The sequence below is a fragment of the Hyperoodon ampullatus genome, assembly GCF_949752795.1.
Source record: "Hyperoodon ampullatus genome assembly, chromosome: 9".
NCBI classification, from domain to species: Eukaryota; Metazoa; Chordata; class Mammalia; order Artiodactyla; family Ziphiidae; genus Hyperoodon; species Hyperoodon ampullatus.
The window spans coordinates 95,616,008-95,633,675 of NC_136922.1; the positions used below are offsets into that span (position 1 = coordinate 95,616,008).

At 36.3% G+C, this 17,668-nt stretch overlaps 1 protein-coding gene across 3 annotated transcripts in view; it reads right to left on the minus strand.

Moving 5' to 3' along the window:
* Positions 1-3,226: 3,226 nt before the first annotated feature.
* Positions 3,227-17,668, minus strand: part of BRAF (B-Raf proto-oncogene, serine/threonine kinase) — a gene marked incomplete at both ends in the record, with an annotated part of 154,030 nt that continues 139,588 nt past the window's right edge. The window contains 4 exons of one of the 3 annotated variants that reach the window (XM_079710945.1): positions 5,421-5,457; positions 10,637-10,661; positions 11,486-11,639; positions 15,451-15,585. In XM_079710945.1, coding sequence (XP_079567071.1) covers positions 5,421-5,457; positions 10,637-10,661; positions 11,486-11,639; positions 15,451-15,585 — 351 coding nt within the window. Of the gene's footprint in view, positions 3,277-5,400; positions 5,458-10,636; positions 10,662-11,485; positions 11,640-15,450; positions 15,586-17,668 lie in introns of those variants that run through there. The other 2 variants (XM_079710944.1, XM_079710946.1) reach the window with 2 other exon arrangements.

The following is a 17,668-nucleotide window of genomic DNA, read 5'->3' on the forward strand; positions in this document are numbered from 1 at the left end:
CATCACAAAAAAACTCAGATACACTCACTGGCTGTGTCCTCATGCACAACTGGTTATATCATTGTAATTAGTCAAAACCGCTAAATAAAATTAAACATTTTAATGAAATTGATTTAGTAATTAATAAGACTAAGTTAACAGTTGGGTAAAGGGGGTCAAAAGGTTAAAAAAAGTATTACAAGAACAACAGTTGAAATTGTGGTACTGAAATAAAAGATACACTCAATCAATTTTTTGAGGTAGAGACTAACCACCCCTAAGCATTCTAAAATAAACCACTGTTACCTTAATTTAAGATTTTAGGACTTATGTTTCTGTCCTCTGCTACCTTAAAAACACCTGATAGAAACTGTTAATTGCCACAACTGGCAAAATTGAGGACTGAAATTCAATTTAAATGTTTTCCCAAACAGAAGTGAAAATTGATTATCTTCAAACAACAAAACAAAGCTTACTCTCTAGTGTACTAATAAAACAAAAATCTTACCAGTATTTTCAATTTACCAGAGCTAGCAACATGGAATATGAGTACACTGGCCACTTCATTCTCCTCTGGCGGCCAATATACAATCAGGCAGAGATGCTACTGCACCCCTCGGGTGCTCAACAACCTATGGGCATTAGTAATACTCCTTAGTGAAACGTCTAGAGAACTTGCTGAAGCCTTTCTTGGGGGTGGCGAGGAATCAAGATACTAGAAGCACACCATGGAGTGTGTCCAGTCCACAGCCGCCAGCCATACGTCCCCTCATAGAGGAGCCCTTGGAGATTCCACCTGGCCCCCAGAGCACCTTGAACAGCATTAGCAAGACAGTCCCACTTAATCTGCAAACAAATCCTGAGAGGCAAGTTTATATTTCAAACTCTGGAAAATCAGTGTCTAGGTTGGCAGCAGTACTATGGGAACTGAGAAAATCAAATTCTGTCCTATATGTTAATTTCACCCTTCTCACTAGTTAATACATATGACTGCTGCCCAGCATATAGTACTTCAACCCTAAACTATAGCAATTTCTTAAAATGTCTGTCAAACATTCCTGTTATATAAAAGTTCCATGCTTTGAAGAACCTATGGGAGTAGAAAAAGTGTCTCTAGAAATGTCACTGAATTATGATTTCGACCTATTTGCTCTATGTGATAAATATATCTGACTATACTAGGGATTATGTGCTTTAAAAAAATAATTTTGTTCACTGAAAATTTACCTGTGTGTTTTCTCATTTTTTTAAACATGATTTTGGCTATAAACTCTTTAGTGCATTTATCTTTGCAGTCTAAATTGCACGCTAAAAAATATTAACACAGCTGAGTTAGACCAGGGTGGCTGCTCTCTTCACAAATCACTGATTTCTGCTAAAATTTTAGCTTTTTTATTGCATCATGAAGGCACAGTAAGATCATTTGGCAAATTGTCAAGGTATTTTTCTAGAGCCTTACCTACACCATTTCAATGTATGACCTGTAAGCTATTTGCTGTTTATACTCACAGTAAACTTTCCATGTCTGGCTATGTTTTTTTTGTTTGTTTTGCTTTTTAATAGTCTAATGGTTGAAATTGCTAGTCTCAAAGTGCTGATATTCTAGCACAAAGAATGCCGATTTGGACAAAGAAGAGAAACTTGCAAAATGGGTCATCATTCTACCCTCTGAACTGGGCAGTCTCTCTACAGGAGCATCTGTGCATGTGACGAAGCTGCAGCTAACTCATTATGAAGATGTACTGTCTTGCTAAGCCTACCGAAAATTAAAATTATATCACTGTTAGTGAAGTGTTACCATTAACTATTTAATTTCATGCAACCGATATAAGGTTAAAAATTCTGAAACGTACCCCTAAACAGATTCTGGCACCACTTTCAACAACATTCAGATACTCTGAGCTACATTTTTCAGTATTACTGCTTAAATGTATAATGCCCTTTAGGACAAAATGAGAAGGCTCAAATACAAGTACACATAAAAGTTAAAAATCTTAAATCATCTTCATGTTCTAGAGCTCCTGACTTTTCATATTTTAAAATAAATAACTATTCATTACCTCATTCTGAGGAGGTAGTTTTTGAAGAGGTCACCTGAACCCTGCAATGTGTTTCAAAGTAAAGCTACATGAGGTGTGCACAAGGCTGGAGAGGTGAATGTACGGGAGGGGCAGCTGAGATCTGAGGAGGAGTGTGCAGCAGTTCCAAAACTGCCTGATGAGTAAAAGACAACATTGCGTGATAAAGAGCTGTGACCGCACCAAACAAGAGTTTAGGAAATATTTACAAAGTTTCAGGTTGACAGTGTTGAAGTCTTGGATCTTTATTACTAAGTAACTGCTCTTTCTTCTCCAACACTGACATAAATATAACACGTATACTAAAGTATATGGGATTTTATCTTCTAGCTTGCCTTAGCATGTCCCCCCAGATCGAAAACACAACCAGGGATTGGATGTTAAGGAACCAGAATTTGACAGCGAGACAGAATATTCTTTTAAGAGTGCACTTAAGTACAAATGATTACAGTGGATTTTCTACTCACAAATCCCTTTTATAAATTACTTTTTGGTCAATATTATTTCAGTGGTAAAAATTTAGACTCTAGACTAGTTTAATGATGAAAAAGTCCATCAGGAATACTACATACTTTAAAACAATCTTTTATGGTTACTCTGAAATTTTTCAGAAGGTGTCACCTCTCCTTATCCAAAATAAAACACACTACAGAAGGCACTGCAGCCGCCTTACAGGAAAGACAGATAAGTACAGCCTTACAAGCTTGTCAGTAAAGCAGCCACAAAATATTGATACAAACTACTCATAAAGTGCACTGCACAACAAACAAGGAGTTCTTCCCTTGTATTTTCTTAGGAGCTCAAGTCTATCTGTAGTCTAAGCATCAAAAAAAGCATGTAAAACTCAGGGGAAATTCCTTTTCCATGCCATTTGTAAACTAGAGAAAAAGCATTTAATGGAGAAAAGGAAGAAAAGGGAAATGCTAAAATTCTATTTTTATTTTTTAAGGGCTCTATACAAATCTCTCAAGAATACCCTGAGCCTGGCTTCTGGGCACAGCTTCATTTAAGAAATGAGATTTTTCAAATGAGATAGCCGTCTATTCTAAAAAGAAAGGGAAGAAAACAGTGTATCACCTTGAATTTTGTTTTGGAAACTCCAACGCTAAGCTCCCTCCATAACTAGCTCCTGCGCTGGCTCCTGCCGTGCTCAGGGAGGGAGTCCTGCACTAGACCTCCGGCAGGACACGCCTACTGTTCAAGCCCAGCTCTCTCCAATCTAGGAAAAGGTAACACAAGCATATTCAAAAGCATCTATGGGGACATATTTTAAAAGAAAAATAAACAATGCTTTTAAAAGAGAGGCAGCATTATGCACACAAGATGCTCTTCAAATCAGCACAAATCATTTTCATTCTTCAATTTTGTAAGATACTGCTCTGCTCACGAAAGACTTAAGAACACACTGCTTTTTAAACTCGTTAATAACTTGAGGATTATTTCCCATTTTCCTGGGACAATCTTTTACAAGTCCATGGAATTTTCAACAGGCCTTCCTCTTGAATATAGGTAACGTAGCAAGAAATCATCTAATGACAGTAAGCTTTAGTAGGCTGAAAAATAGCGGGGCAATTTACAATTTGAAAATTTTAAATAATTTCTAATTCCCTGATTTATCTTATAGGTCCTGTCTAATTTCTTTCAGGTCCTTCACTACATAGCTTGGTTGGGCTAGGGACATTTGATTTACATTCCTAAATCTTGATAACAGAGTCCAGATTCATGATAAGGGGGTTATTTGCCATTAATACATCCAGAGTCACCTTCTTTGCTACTATTGTGATTTATACCACACTTTAGTAAAGGTCAAGGGAAGTTATGACTAGGTTATATTCCCCATTTATAAAGATAAGGTACAAGGTTCTTAACACCACAGCAGTTCTTTCTATAAAAACTACGGATGTTAGGCTTTTCACATCCTCCCTCAGTCCCAATACACCTAAAATTGCTCTATTCTCCGCCTGGGGGACTCGGCTGCCAAAGTTAACCAACCTTTTGAAGACCAGGCTTGGGAAAAAAGGAAGGAGGAGAATGAATGGAGATACCACCATTTTTATTTGAGGTTGCATATGCTAGATCAAAGACTAGAAAGAAAATGTAGGATGTAGTGCAGGAGTTAGTTGGAAGAAACAATGAGATATTAGTAAAGATGTTAGTGTGGATCCAGCAAGTACCATTAATTTAAAAATTATAAATATTTGTCATTATGCTAAGACTCCCCATATATTTAGGTAGAGAAAAGGATAATGATCTTTCTTTAAAAGTTGTTTATATAACAAAAATACAATTTTCCAGGATACATAATTCTAGTGGGAAGTATTATTTTATTCCAATTCAATTAAATCTGAAAATTATTTTCTTTTTAATAAAAATATAATAGAAGAAATTCAGAAATTAAAACTTGTACCTTACATTTAAATTATATAAATGTCTCACATTCAAAACTGTTATCAAGCAGTTTTGTAGGCTTTTAATTAGATTACAGGCATTTTGTGCCCTGGACAAAGTAGCCACATAAGTACTTGGTGACTGGAAGAGCTTAGGAGGAAGATATCAATTGTATTTTCCTGAGAACTTGCTACATCGTGGAGAAAAAAAATCCCCAAACACTTGTCTTCATTGCTGGACCCAATGGGAAAAGAAGGCAATGTGCGCCAGAGCTTCCAGTCTGCCCGCCAGGCAGAGCCTGAGTGAGCGAGGAAACAAAGGCCAGAGACCCAGCAGGTCAGGAAAAAGATGCAGCATTCCCTTTTCCTCTACACCAAAACCTACCTCCTCATCTCTCACCCTCCATTTAAATAAAATAGCTTCATTTTGGTAAAAATTTATCAAGGACTGAACATGCACCATACAGGAAGGGCATGCTGCATTTTTGTTCCATCCCTCAGAAATTAACCAGTGGTGGCTAGGGGAAATAGCTCCACAACAAAATCCCAGAACAGGAAAAAGAACGAGGCTTGGTGATTGCAACTGCATCAGATGATCAGCCACATATTGATCTGGTGGTTAGAAGGGCAAAGTTGACTGGCAGACTTTCCAGAGCACATCTCCCAAGCTGTAGCAGCAGTTTCTTTCCATCATGCCTGACCATCAAAAGGTCAGAACTCAGGGTCTCTCCTCTTTCTTCCTGGGAGTGGGCAGACTTGTATGCACGTGGTATTTGTGTTGAAGAAGAAACACTGGCAGCAGAGAATTCTAGTTCCTAAAACATTCTTCCCTCTTTTGTTGGATGGGAAATTCCATTCTGTTCCACACCAGCTTATGCATTGAAAATTTTTATCTTTAAAAAGAGTTAAGGAACAGAACTGTGTTTTGATGTTAACAAATTGTACAAACACAAGACTTAAATAAGAGTAGATGCTGTCATGATGGTGTGGCTACTTGAAGGCTGCAAATTCTCCTGTAGAGGGAGGACAAGAGCTAATTTTAAAAACGTTATCTCAAATAACCTAGAGACACAGAAAAGCGTCATGGAAAACTCACTGAAAGGTGACTAGCTATATGTCACAAATCTAGCAACGACATTACTAATTTAAAAGCAAAAACGGCTGAAACCATGAAAGACGACAACTTACATAGGATATTAAGTCTGTAGATAATTTCCCAGTTGGGTTTTACATGCTATGATTCAAATCAAGCTGAAACAGTTCCAATGAACATAATTTCTCAGTAACTGCCGGTAAAATAGTAAGGCTGATTTGTAGAACACTTTCCCCCTAAATTATCAACTCATTTTCATTATTATAATGCCACGATTAGGAAGGAAGAAGCAGGACTTATTCTCATTTTGTAAAAGACAAAATTCACAGGTCAAATGATCTGTCCACATCACACATTTGAATGAAGGAAAGAAAGTTCAGACCTCTTCCATTTGTAGTTCATTTCACCTTTTAAACTACCAAAAAATTACTCATAGGCACATGTCAATGAACATTATTCTCAGCATAAAATTTTTTTTAACCACAAAGACCCTTTGAGGTACTACACTCTTTTAGCTTACTGAATTTGGGGGCTTCATGCCATTATTTATTTTTTTTTTTTTGTGGTACGCGGGCCTCTCACTGTTGTGGCCTCTCCCGTTGCGGAGCACAGGCTCCGGATGCGCAGGCTTAGCGGCCATGGCTCACGGGCCTAGCTGTTCCGCGGCATGTGGGATCTTCCCGGACCGGGGCACGAACCCGTGTCCCCTGCATCGGCAGGCGGACTCTCAACCACTGAGCCACCAGGGAAGCCCCATGCCATTATTTTTCACCTACTATTTTGTCCACAGCTTTTACTTCAAACTAGGGTTCCTCTTATTAAATACGCCACAGTTAATTTCTGGGGGTTGGTTGATAACTGACAGCTATCAGAATTTAGTGAGCCTTAACATCATTTTTCCATAATATAGCTTCTGATGAGGATCCAAGCATCACTTATATGAATACACTGTTTAATCGAGGAATAATCTATCTGTTTTCTGATTGCTATTCGATTTCAACTGGTGTACTAGAGAACACTGGCATGTTCTAACAAACAACGGATTGCTAATGACTGGCTGACTGAACCCTCAGATTGTATGCTGATACATCTGAGTGTATCTCAGAGTGTCTATTATAGTATACCAGTTGCCTCACTCAACACTATACACATTTGCATCTGATCCTCATAATAACTCTATGAAGCAGGTACTATTACTTCTCTTTAATTTATAGAGGAGCAAGCTGGGATTTTAAGTAACTTGCCAGAAATCTCACAGCCAGAAAATGGCAGAGTTGGAATGTAAAGCAAGGTGCTGACTCCAAAGTCCAAGGTCTTAACAATTAACAGACCCCCTAAATGATTTTCAATAATTAATAATTTGCTTTCCTGTTCTGAATACAACTACTAATTGGACTGCAGACAGTGATACTATCTCTTTCCATCTAAGGATTCCTTTCAACAATTAACCAAGGTATTCTGAGTCAAAAGATCAAGGAAGGGTAAAAGATTTATTACCCTTCATATTTAAAGTTAAAAGAACTGGGGAAATTGGCACTGACTGGAAGGAAAAAAAAAGTCAAATTACTAAGACCTTGGAGAGTAAAACATTTAGAGCATAATCACAGGAGGCTATTATGTTAACAGAGACTCTAGAAATACATAAACATCCTCACTACCTTTGCTTATGGTTTTATGGTTGCTATGTTAATGTATTTTAATACATTTCTTAAAAGCAATTTTCAACAGTCTTTATGAGTAGTCACTGTATCTAACAGAACCTAAAACTCCTTAAAGGAAGCCAATGTGAAAACAGGATTTGCTTAACAGAAATCTTTATAAAAAATGGCTAGAATTCATCTATTAAGTGAGAAAATATCAGAAAATGATAAACTCTAAGCCCAAATCTTATATACCATGTTAAAAATAACTTAAAAAAATCTTCAGATGTTTCCTACTCATTATTACAATTAGACACTCCATTTCATTGAACAGTGTTCTCTACAAACAAATATTAGCCTTAAAAATACAAACATACAAAACAACCCCCCAAAGCACAAAATCTTGCCAACAAACTCCAAATCAAATACCAATAAAGCAAACACTAAAGATCACGCTACCAGAGTCTACTGCTTCTAATGGAATGTGGTTCTTTTCATAATCATACTTCATGTCCAGGGGGGTAAAAAAAAGACAAAAAGGACTCATAGTTTAGAGATCAATAAAATAAAACTCCTTCTACATATGTCCCTGAAATCACAGAAAATTTAAGGAAAAGACAGGGGTAACAGGAGATGGATCTGCTATTGGAAAAAAAAAAATTTTTTTTCTTGTTTATTCCTCCTTGCATATCAGGAAATCTCTACTATCCCAACTCCTACCCTATTTCATTTGAGGTAAGAGCCAACTCTGCTTGTGTGAAGTTATTTGAAGTGAAACATCTAGATATTCTGACTTTAAAATAATTTAATTATTAACCAAAAAATCAATCAGAGGCCAAAATGAAACTTTTAAAATAACCTCCTTTTTGGCTGAGAATAACCTAAGCTCTATTTTCCATTTGACTTTATTTAGGAAAGGGGCAAAGAACACTTGGGAAGATCCCAAGATTTCAGACACCTCAAATATCATGCTTTGTTAATTTGAAAGCTAAGGACTTGATTAACTAGTTTTAAGATATTACTAAATAATCACCCTTAATTCTAGAATTAAATGTATTTCAGTGGCTGTTACACATATAATTTGGTAAAAAATTCCTTAAAGATTAAATATGCTGTGAAAAACCTAACACGTTATTTTGTACGTAAATAAATCCCCGTCTTAGATGTAGGGGGGCAGTCATTTGAAACTAGAATAAGTCCCATTCTTTCTTTGTGGTGACCTTTCAGGCAGTTTCTAAAGGATGGGAAACATTCTGGCAGAGACACACTGGACTTGTTAAAATTCTTAGAGAAATGATCACAGGAGAGATGAAATATTTAGTAAAAGAAAAAGTACCATAGAAATGTTCAGTAATTCTCAAATAAGACTATAACTGACAAAACGTTTTAGTCATGAAATACTCTTTTCACGTAAAAAAAAAAAAGGCAGATCATTTCCTTAAATTGAGAGTGATCCACTTGAGAGAAAGGCCATTTAATAAGCAAGTGTGTTAAATAGTCACTATTTTAGAGAGAATGACTTTAACTACTGGTTTAGTATTTAAATGGTTGGTACAATCCTGTAATATCTGAAAACAAACAAACCTGAAGTATTTGAGTTAAATGCTGTGATCCCTAAACTACTTAAAATCAAGGAGACAAACCTCATTCCTCATCACTGACTAGTAAAACTTTTAAAATGTAAAACAAATTTTATAAAAAGGCTAGCTTCTGAAGAAGGATATCAACTTTAATGAAAATATCTGAGGCTTCAGGTTTTAGGAAAGAAGCCGTCAGTTGCAAGAGAATGAATGTCCTTCTGTTTCAATTCCTTAGTCAAAAAGATTAACTCTACATATGGTTAGGAAAATAATGTTTTTCTTATTTGGAGAATACATCTAAAACTCAGTATCAAACAGACAAACAGAAAGGGAAACTACCATGTATCATTCTAATGCTTTCTACTTCTCCAGATTCATGTTATTTATGTATTTCACCTGCTCTATTTTTAATGTTCTCCCAATAACATTTCCAGTGGGCCCAATTTGGAAAGAAGAGAATTACTATGCAGTCCTTTGAAGGCATGTTCAAACGTCAATGGGATGGTATTATGCAGTGGTCCCCAACCTTTTTGGCACCAGGGATCGGTTTCGTGGAAGACAATTTTTCCACGGACGGGGTCGGGGGAATGGTTTCAGGATGATTCAAGCACATTACATTTATTGTGCCCTTTATTTCTATTATTATTACATTGGTAATATATAATGAAATAATTATACAATTCACCATAATGCTGACAGGAGGTGGAGCTCAGGTGGTAATGTGAGCGATGGGAAGCAGCTGTAAATACAGAGGAAGCTTCGCTCGCTAGCCTGCCACTCACCTCCTGCTGTGCAGCCCAGGGGCTGGGGACCCCTGGTATAGTGAGTTTTCTGAGCAGTTCTAAGAGTTTAGCAAATGCCCTCTGGCAAAGGAGACTGGTAAGGAAAGGAAGGAAAAGTGTCAAATGCAGATGTGGGGAGCTGGGTAGTATTTAGTGTGGGTAGTGTTGGGGGGAAAAAAGAGAGTGAACAAAGAAAGGAAGATAAAAGTGAAGAAAGTATGCTGAGGAATTATGAAAGAGCTCTGTCAATAAAAAGATCCTTTGACTCTTGTGCCTCAAAATGCCCAAACCTTTGAGCATTCCACAGACCAAGTCAATTTGTAAATAAAAACTTTGTTAGCTACATGCTTGCTATTCAATTTGTGAATAAATAAAACCCAATCTAATAGTTGGGTTTAATAATCACATCTTTAGCATCACTGTAAGATTTAGAAATCACACACTTTTATGTTTCTGAATAAGTCACATTCTTTTATGACTTTCTTATTCTCATTTTTAAAAATACAATAAACGTTCTTTTTCACTACTCTTCCTACATTCAAAGTCATGAATTGATTTCTAAAAACATGAATGGCATTATTTATCTTAAGATACCCAAGTGAGGGGCACAAGGTATGCCAAACTTATCACTGAGTGGTTTCCCTGGATGAAATCTAACTTATTCAAATAAAGAAAATATTTCAAAAATTTATTTGTGATACTTACAAGACTAAATTATCACTAAAGTCCTCCCGATTTTCTTCTTTATTGGCTTCCAAGAAGGATGGCATTTATGCAGACACCATCTGTGTGCCCCTGAATAACCCTGGAACTGTCAGTTATATTTAATATCATCACAACTCCAAACTGAGTACATGAAGATGTATTTAAGAAGCTGGTTTTGGTCCCTAGGTTGACTCTGAAGTGTGTGTGTGTGTGTGTGTGTGTGTGTGTATACACACACACACACACACACCGTGGAATAAAAAAAAACAATTCATACATTCATAATAAGGAGGACAGATATTTTACGAGACACATGGATAAGTCATTGCTAATATGCATCATGAGAGGTGAGTATAACCTAAAAAAATAATAATATTTAAAAAATCCATTACCTGGTTGTTTGGCAACCACAGTTATCTAAAAGAACAACAAAACAAACCTACAAGTTCTCACAGAATTCTGTGGAACTTTTTGGAAGGAAGAGGAGGTAATGCATTTGTAAGGAAATTCGACTTCCGCATTGTGTAAGACATCCTTAATATATAAAGAAATATTAACTAAAAATCCAAAGTTAAACCATGTTACTCATGTCAAACGTGCCACTCAGCAATACCTCTGGTTACCTGCACCCATAATTTATACTGCTCTAAGGGAATAAAGGACAACTATATTTTCCAAACTGTATTAACATAAAGAAATAGTTATAAGAAAAAATATTAAGAATAAAAATAAGCTTATTCAATTTTAGTGACTCCTAATTAGACCTGTTCAGTTTACCTTCACTAACACAGCCTAATGTACTGTCAGCTTCCCACCTGCTATCACACACACAGGTGCAGCGTTGTTCTTGGAGCCCCTAATGGACGCGGGACAACTAACAGCAAAAGGTGAGTGAGGAAAGTTTAACTGAAGTTTAATAATTAGAATAACCAAGTAAACAAAAGAAACTTGGAACGGGAAGTAAAACCTCTGGAAAAGGTACTGTGAATTTTCAGCAATGTCTGAGAACTTCAAAAACCCTTCGATGTTGAAACTCTAATGCTAAGTATGAATTTTAGATTGGCAAAACAATTATATCCAGTCTTTAAAAACACATACGTGTTCTTTTGTTCACCTTAAAAAAAAAAGAATATCCTATTCAATTTAACAAATATGTAAGCAAACATATGTTCACTTTCCTTTGTCCCTACCGTCCTACACTCTGTCACTCATTTAGTTTGTTAAATGGACAGGAAACGCACCATATCCCCCTGCCTGGATGGGTGTTTTTGGAGAAGCACAAGCATACAGACTAAAATCCTCTGTTTGGAAGCCAGCCCGATTCAAAGAAGGTTCAGATGCACTGCGGTGAATTTTTGGCAATGAGCGGGCCAGCAGCTCAATAGAGGCGAGAATCTAAAAAAAGAAAAAAAGGAAAAAAAGAAAGAATGATGAAAATCTAGGTGGTGTTAATCTTTAAGAGCCCCATCATACTCTACAAGAAAGCATATGAAATCTTATAATACATTGTTTTCACTATTATCCCAAATGCCTGGAAAATACTAAAGAAACTGATACTTTTCCTTAAAAAGAAGAGAAAATTACCAAACTATTACAGCTTTACTCTCTATAAACTGAATGGGAAAAGTAACCCATAGTTAGCTTTTCTTTACATTTTATAATTTTAGATCATTTGCCAGCCTTGAAACAGTAAATAATAAAAAATTTAAAATCAATTATATACCTATTTCTCACAGACCACAAGTCCCTTTTGGGAAGAAGATGGAGCATAAATAACTAAAGCACTATATAACTTCATAAACAGAACCATTAGAGCAACTTATTCTTTAAAGAATTAGTAATGGGAAATGTCTTACACACACATAATTAAAAACAGGGCCCCAATGACCCAGAATGCCAGCGCCACAAGAATGAGAAGTGACAGATGAATACCCATAAGTGAAAGAAAAGATAGGAAAACTCTACAAGTAGACACCAGTGCACAAAATGTAGAAATACAGCACATTTTTAAGGTACAAAGAAACAGGTTATGACTCTTGAAGGCATACAGTATGATAATGCATGAAACATACATATAAAGGGCTTGGCACAATGCCTGGTATATAGTAAGTACTCAATAAAACTTTAGCAGCCATTATTACTACTACTATGATTATATACTATATAGTAGTATTATATACATTATATACTACTATTATTATTTTTCTCAGCTACCAAAAATGTTTTTAAAGTTAAACTGTAATCTGTAGAATGATTAGTATAAGAAGGCAAAGAAGCAATGTTACAAAATTTTTAAAATTATAAGCATAACACACAAAAATTCAAATAATACAGAAAAGTATGAATCCTACCTTCCAGGGGTAACCACTGTTAAAGAGTCTATACTTTCTTCTGGACCTTTCCTATGCATAAACATGCACATATGAAAACAGAGCCCATCCCCTCCCTCACCACCATCTAAAGTGGTATCACAGTACACATTTTTCTGCATTGCTTTCTTTTTCCCTCACTGACATCCAAGCCAACTACAGAGAGATACCTTGATCTTTATGTCTTTAATTTTTCCAATTACAGTTAACAGTCTTTATCCGGATACCTGTGGGGGAAGATTCTGTAGCATATAGCATAGATTTTCAGGAGTGGAATTACCAGAGCAAAAGGTATATGTATTTTAAGTTTATGGAGTCTACCAAGTCCTTTCAAAAAAGGTCAAACCAATTTACATTCTTACCAACATTCCTTCCTTACTTCCCAACATTGTTCCCAATACTGGATACTGTCAATCTCAGAGACAAAATATTTACATTCTTACCAACATTCCTTCCTTACTTCCCAACATTGTTCCCAATACTGGATACTGTCAATCTCAGAGACAAAATCAAAATGTATTTCACAGTTGTGACTTTGCATTTTACTGATTATCGCTGATGTTATTATTCCTAACATCCTGTGCTTAAGTTCATTCAGCATTTGTACTTCTTTTGTGAATCACCAGTGCATATTCTTTGTTGATTTTCTTTTGATTACCTTTTACTTATGGATTTGTAGGAGTGCTCTGTATAACATAAACACTCTTTATTATACATGCTACAATTATTTTTCTCAGTGTTTTTCTTTCAATATTATTTTTACTATATAGAAATTTAAAAATGTTTAATGTAGTCATACCTGCTAACCTTTTCGTTTATAACTTCTGGATTCTGCCTCTTGCTCAGGAGAGCCTTTCCTACCTTAAGGTTATAAAAATGATTTGTTATTTTATAGTGTTTTTTTTTTTTTTGAATTATTTAATTAATTAATTTATTTATTTTTGCGATACGCGGGCCTCTCACTGTCATGGCCTCTCCCGTTACGGAGCACAGGCTCCAGACGTGCAGGCTCAGCAGCCATGGCTCACAGGCCCAGCCACTCCACGACATGTGGGATCTTCCCAGACCGGGGCACGAACCCACGTCCCCTGCATCGGCAGGCGGACTCTCAACCACTGCGCCACCAGGGAAGCCCTATAGTTTTTTTTTTTACATATAAACCTTTAGCCGTCTGAAATTTATGTTTGTGTATGGTGTGAAGGGACATCCTGTAATGAAAATTTAAAAATAATACTTAAAAGGGGCAGCCTTTAATAATCTGGAATACTCATATATGTATTTCACTTTCTGATACCATGAAAAGAATAAAATATTACTTATATTAAGAAATATGACCATTTTGTCCCTTTTAATACCATTGGAAAAGTGAGCCTAAGGATATAATCTGCATTATTAATGTACATCAACCATGTTAAATAGGAAACCCTAGCACCTGGGATGTGAAAAGAGAACACGGTGCAGAGTCCTGCTCACAATGGCCAACAATACAGGTCGTTTACTTTGATGGTCTTAACCCAGTGGTTTTCTGGGTTTAAAAAAACACAACTCTTCCTCAAAAGAATAGTAACGTAGAATTCCAATATGTAAAACATATAACTACCCATGCAGCCATTCAGCCTCCCCTACCTGCTCTGGGACAAGCCCCTGAGAGACTTGTTAAAAGCAAAAATTCTATCTTTAATTCTTTAGATAGGGATAAAAGATTCACACATTCCTGTAACACTGACTTCTAAGAAACTGAGCTAGGACTGATAGCATTCACAAAGGACCACGTCAGTAAATTACGGTAGCTGAGTTATGGGAGTCAGCACTTCCCACCTGAAAACTGTACTGACTCATCGGGACAGATTTATACAGCGCTATCATGATTTTCTAGGCATTATAAAACATGGAATTTATATTACAATATCTACTATAGCTAAACTTTCTAAGACTGTTCAGGTACTTAGTTCCAGCTCATGAGGCTTATGAAAGATTATTAAATTGAGGGCTTTAGCCTTCCAACTTGAAAAGATAAAAAACAATGGAAAGTTTCCAAGAATCAGAGAACGGCAGACAGTACCAACAGTTGCCTTCTCTTTTTGCCCCAGGTAAAAATGCCCCTCAAAAAAAACTAACATTAAAGGGATGCTTGCAACCTGTTTATTTTACCATCAAGAAGAATAAAAGTAGCAGTGCACAAAGTGTAGTCTGTAGAAAAACTATTTTTATACTAGCACTAAGATATTATTTGCCTTTTTTACTGTCATCATTTTACAAGTGTAAGTGGAGTTTTCAGAGGCTATATAATGTAGGATATTGCAACATAATGAATGCAAAGCAGAGAATCCAGCTATCTTCTTTTTGCAGAGATTCGCGGAAAGTCTAAAACAATGCCACTTTTCTCTAAATATTTTTTGTTTCAGAAAATATAATCATTTCTCATAAAAACATTATTTAACATGTAATGGTTTTATTATGTTTAAATAAATTTATAAATAAATACTTTAAAAGTATTTTTAATTTCTAAAATGGGAATTACTACTTACATAAACAGAAGGTCTTTGGGGTTCTTCAATAATTTTTAAGTGTAGAAAACAGTTCTGAGACCAAAAAGTTTGAGAACTGCTAGACAAAAGCAAAATCTTTCTGAATATTTTGTATTGGGATCCTAAGTTTTTAGGTGTACCACTGTTCAACCTTTATAAAATCACCTTTATGTGTTTACTTATCTGGAGTCTGCACATAATCACATGGAATCCAAATCTGTAAAATACAAACTGTGCTCTAAAAAGTGCTTAAAAATCTGCATCAGAATATTAGTCTGTCCTTCTAGGTAACATAAAGCTTTTTCTTACTTGGGGAAAGAGTGGTCTCTCATCTCTTTTCTTTTTTAGGCACTCTGCCATTAATCTCTTCATGGCTTTTGGACAGTTACTCCGTACCTTACTGAGATCTGGAGATAGATATCCTCGTCCCACCATAAATATTATCTGGGGAGGAAAAAAAAGGCAAATCATATAACCTTGTAGATAAGTTGAAAAATATATGAACATTGAAAATTCAACAAGCTGTGCGCTTATGACATGTACTTTCCTGTATGTACGTTACACTTCAATAGCAAGTTAAAAAACACAATGCTACTAGTATTCTGATTCCTATATACCATAGACTGTGGGGAATCAATACTTAATGTGCTGCAAGGCGAAATCTTCATGACCCCTGGACTACTGCAAAGGGCTCCTGACTGCTCCGCATGCTTCCAGTCTCTCCTTATCCAATCCATTTTCCCACTGATAGTAATCATTCTGAAACACAGATGGGGATCGTGCCTCTTCTACTCAACCAAAATAGTTAACCTTTTTAACAGCTGTTTTCGCATCTGAATTTTAAATTCTTTTGTTGAGGAAACCCTAATGGGGCATTTAGTTATATAAGTCTGAGAATCAGAGCCTCCTCCAGAGGGAAGGTAAAGCTACTGGGAACTAAAATCTTATGTTTAATAAAGTAAAAAGCCTTGTCTTCCCTGGGTACAGAGATTTATAATTTTTCTGATTTCTTACGTTTCTAATTTTCTGACTTGTGGTTCTTTTGAAAGTGGGCAGAGACAGATGTTAGCAGTCTTAGGTGTCACGGAAGAGAGAGGGGTTTTGATCTTAGAGGGAATAGGTTCAACAGGGACAGACTAGAGGCTAAGGTGGAGAGAGGCAGTCAGAGATCCCCGGTTACAGGGTAGAACTGATAAATTTTAGGAACAGTCAAGTTTGATATCCTATTTTATGTTATTTCTTGTTTGGTGCTATAATAACCCTTATTTAACTATAAGCTGATTTGCCCAAGCACCACTAAAGTGAAGGTGTAAAGTTTAACCTCCTTTCCATCTCCTCTGTCACAACTGCCCTCCTCCCACTTCACAAAAGGCACACCTTTTACCTATATGGAACTTAACTACCATGCACACTGCGTCAGGGTGTAACACTGCTGAGGGTACCAAAGGGATGCTTCCAAATATTGGTCTAACTGGACTCTAATGAATGGGTAGCAAATCCCTTTGCAAGACAGTTGGTTTCCAATTCTTTGCTTTCAGCAAAATTAACTGAATTGTCAGCTGATTGTTAAAATAATTTTAAATGACAAGTTATATAATTTTTGGCATGCTATAGAAATGAGTTCAAATAAGCAGTGATATGGTTATGGTAAAGAACTAATCTTGCCCAAAGAGAGGGCTGGCCTTTGCCTTTGGCTCCTGGGAGGTGATCCCTAAGCCCTTGGAATGTCCTGCCTGGTAAGAGTGTCTTTGTTTATCTGGGAGTCTAAGGTCATGTCAGATAGTCTATGCTATCTATGTGATTCTACAAAGGGGGCTTTAAGTTATATGGTATCAGCTTGACCTCTGTAGGGGCTAAAAACTAAGGTCAACAACAGAGGTGGTCAATTGTTATCTATGTGACTGAGGCCCAACAATAACTCAAGGCTCCAGTGAATTTCCCTGGTTGGCAATACTTCCTGCAGGTTGTCATGCATGACTGCCAGGAGAATTTAGTCCTGGCCACAATTCCACGGGAAGAGGACAACTGGAAGTTCCATATGTGAAACTCTCCTGAATTCTGCCCTATGTGCCTCTTCCCTTGGCTGATTTTAATCTGTATCCTTTTGCTTTAATAAACCATAACGTGAGTATTAACAACTTTCAGTGAGTTCTATAAGACTTAATGAATTACTGAACCTGAAGGTGGTCTGCTGAACTCTGCATGTGGTTATAACAAAACTCCTGACTTTCCCATATTCTTATTTATTTGAACCATATTCCTCAGCACTTACTTCTTTAAAAATAAAACTAGGAGAAGGACTGACGCTAAATCCCAGGTTATTCTAGCAAAAGTCATATTTTTCACAAATAAATGACTGAAAACAAAAGCCCCATGTTGCTCATTAAGAAACACATTTCCAATAAAATTTTACCTGTTTCTTTATATCAAAACTCATGTTATTTTCATCAGTTATATATTTAGTAATTATTAATAGCATCATTTGGAATTTAAAAAGTTAGCAGCCTAAAGTCACTGGGAAAAATTT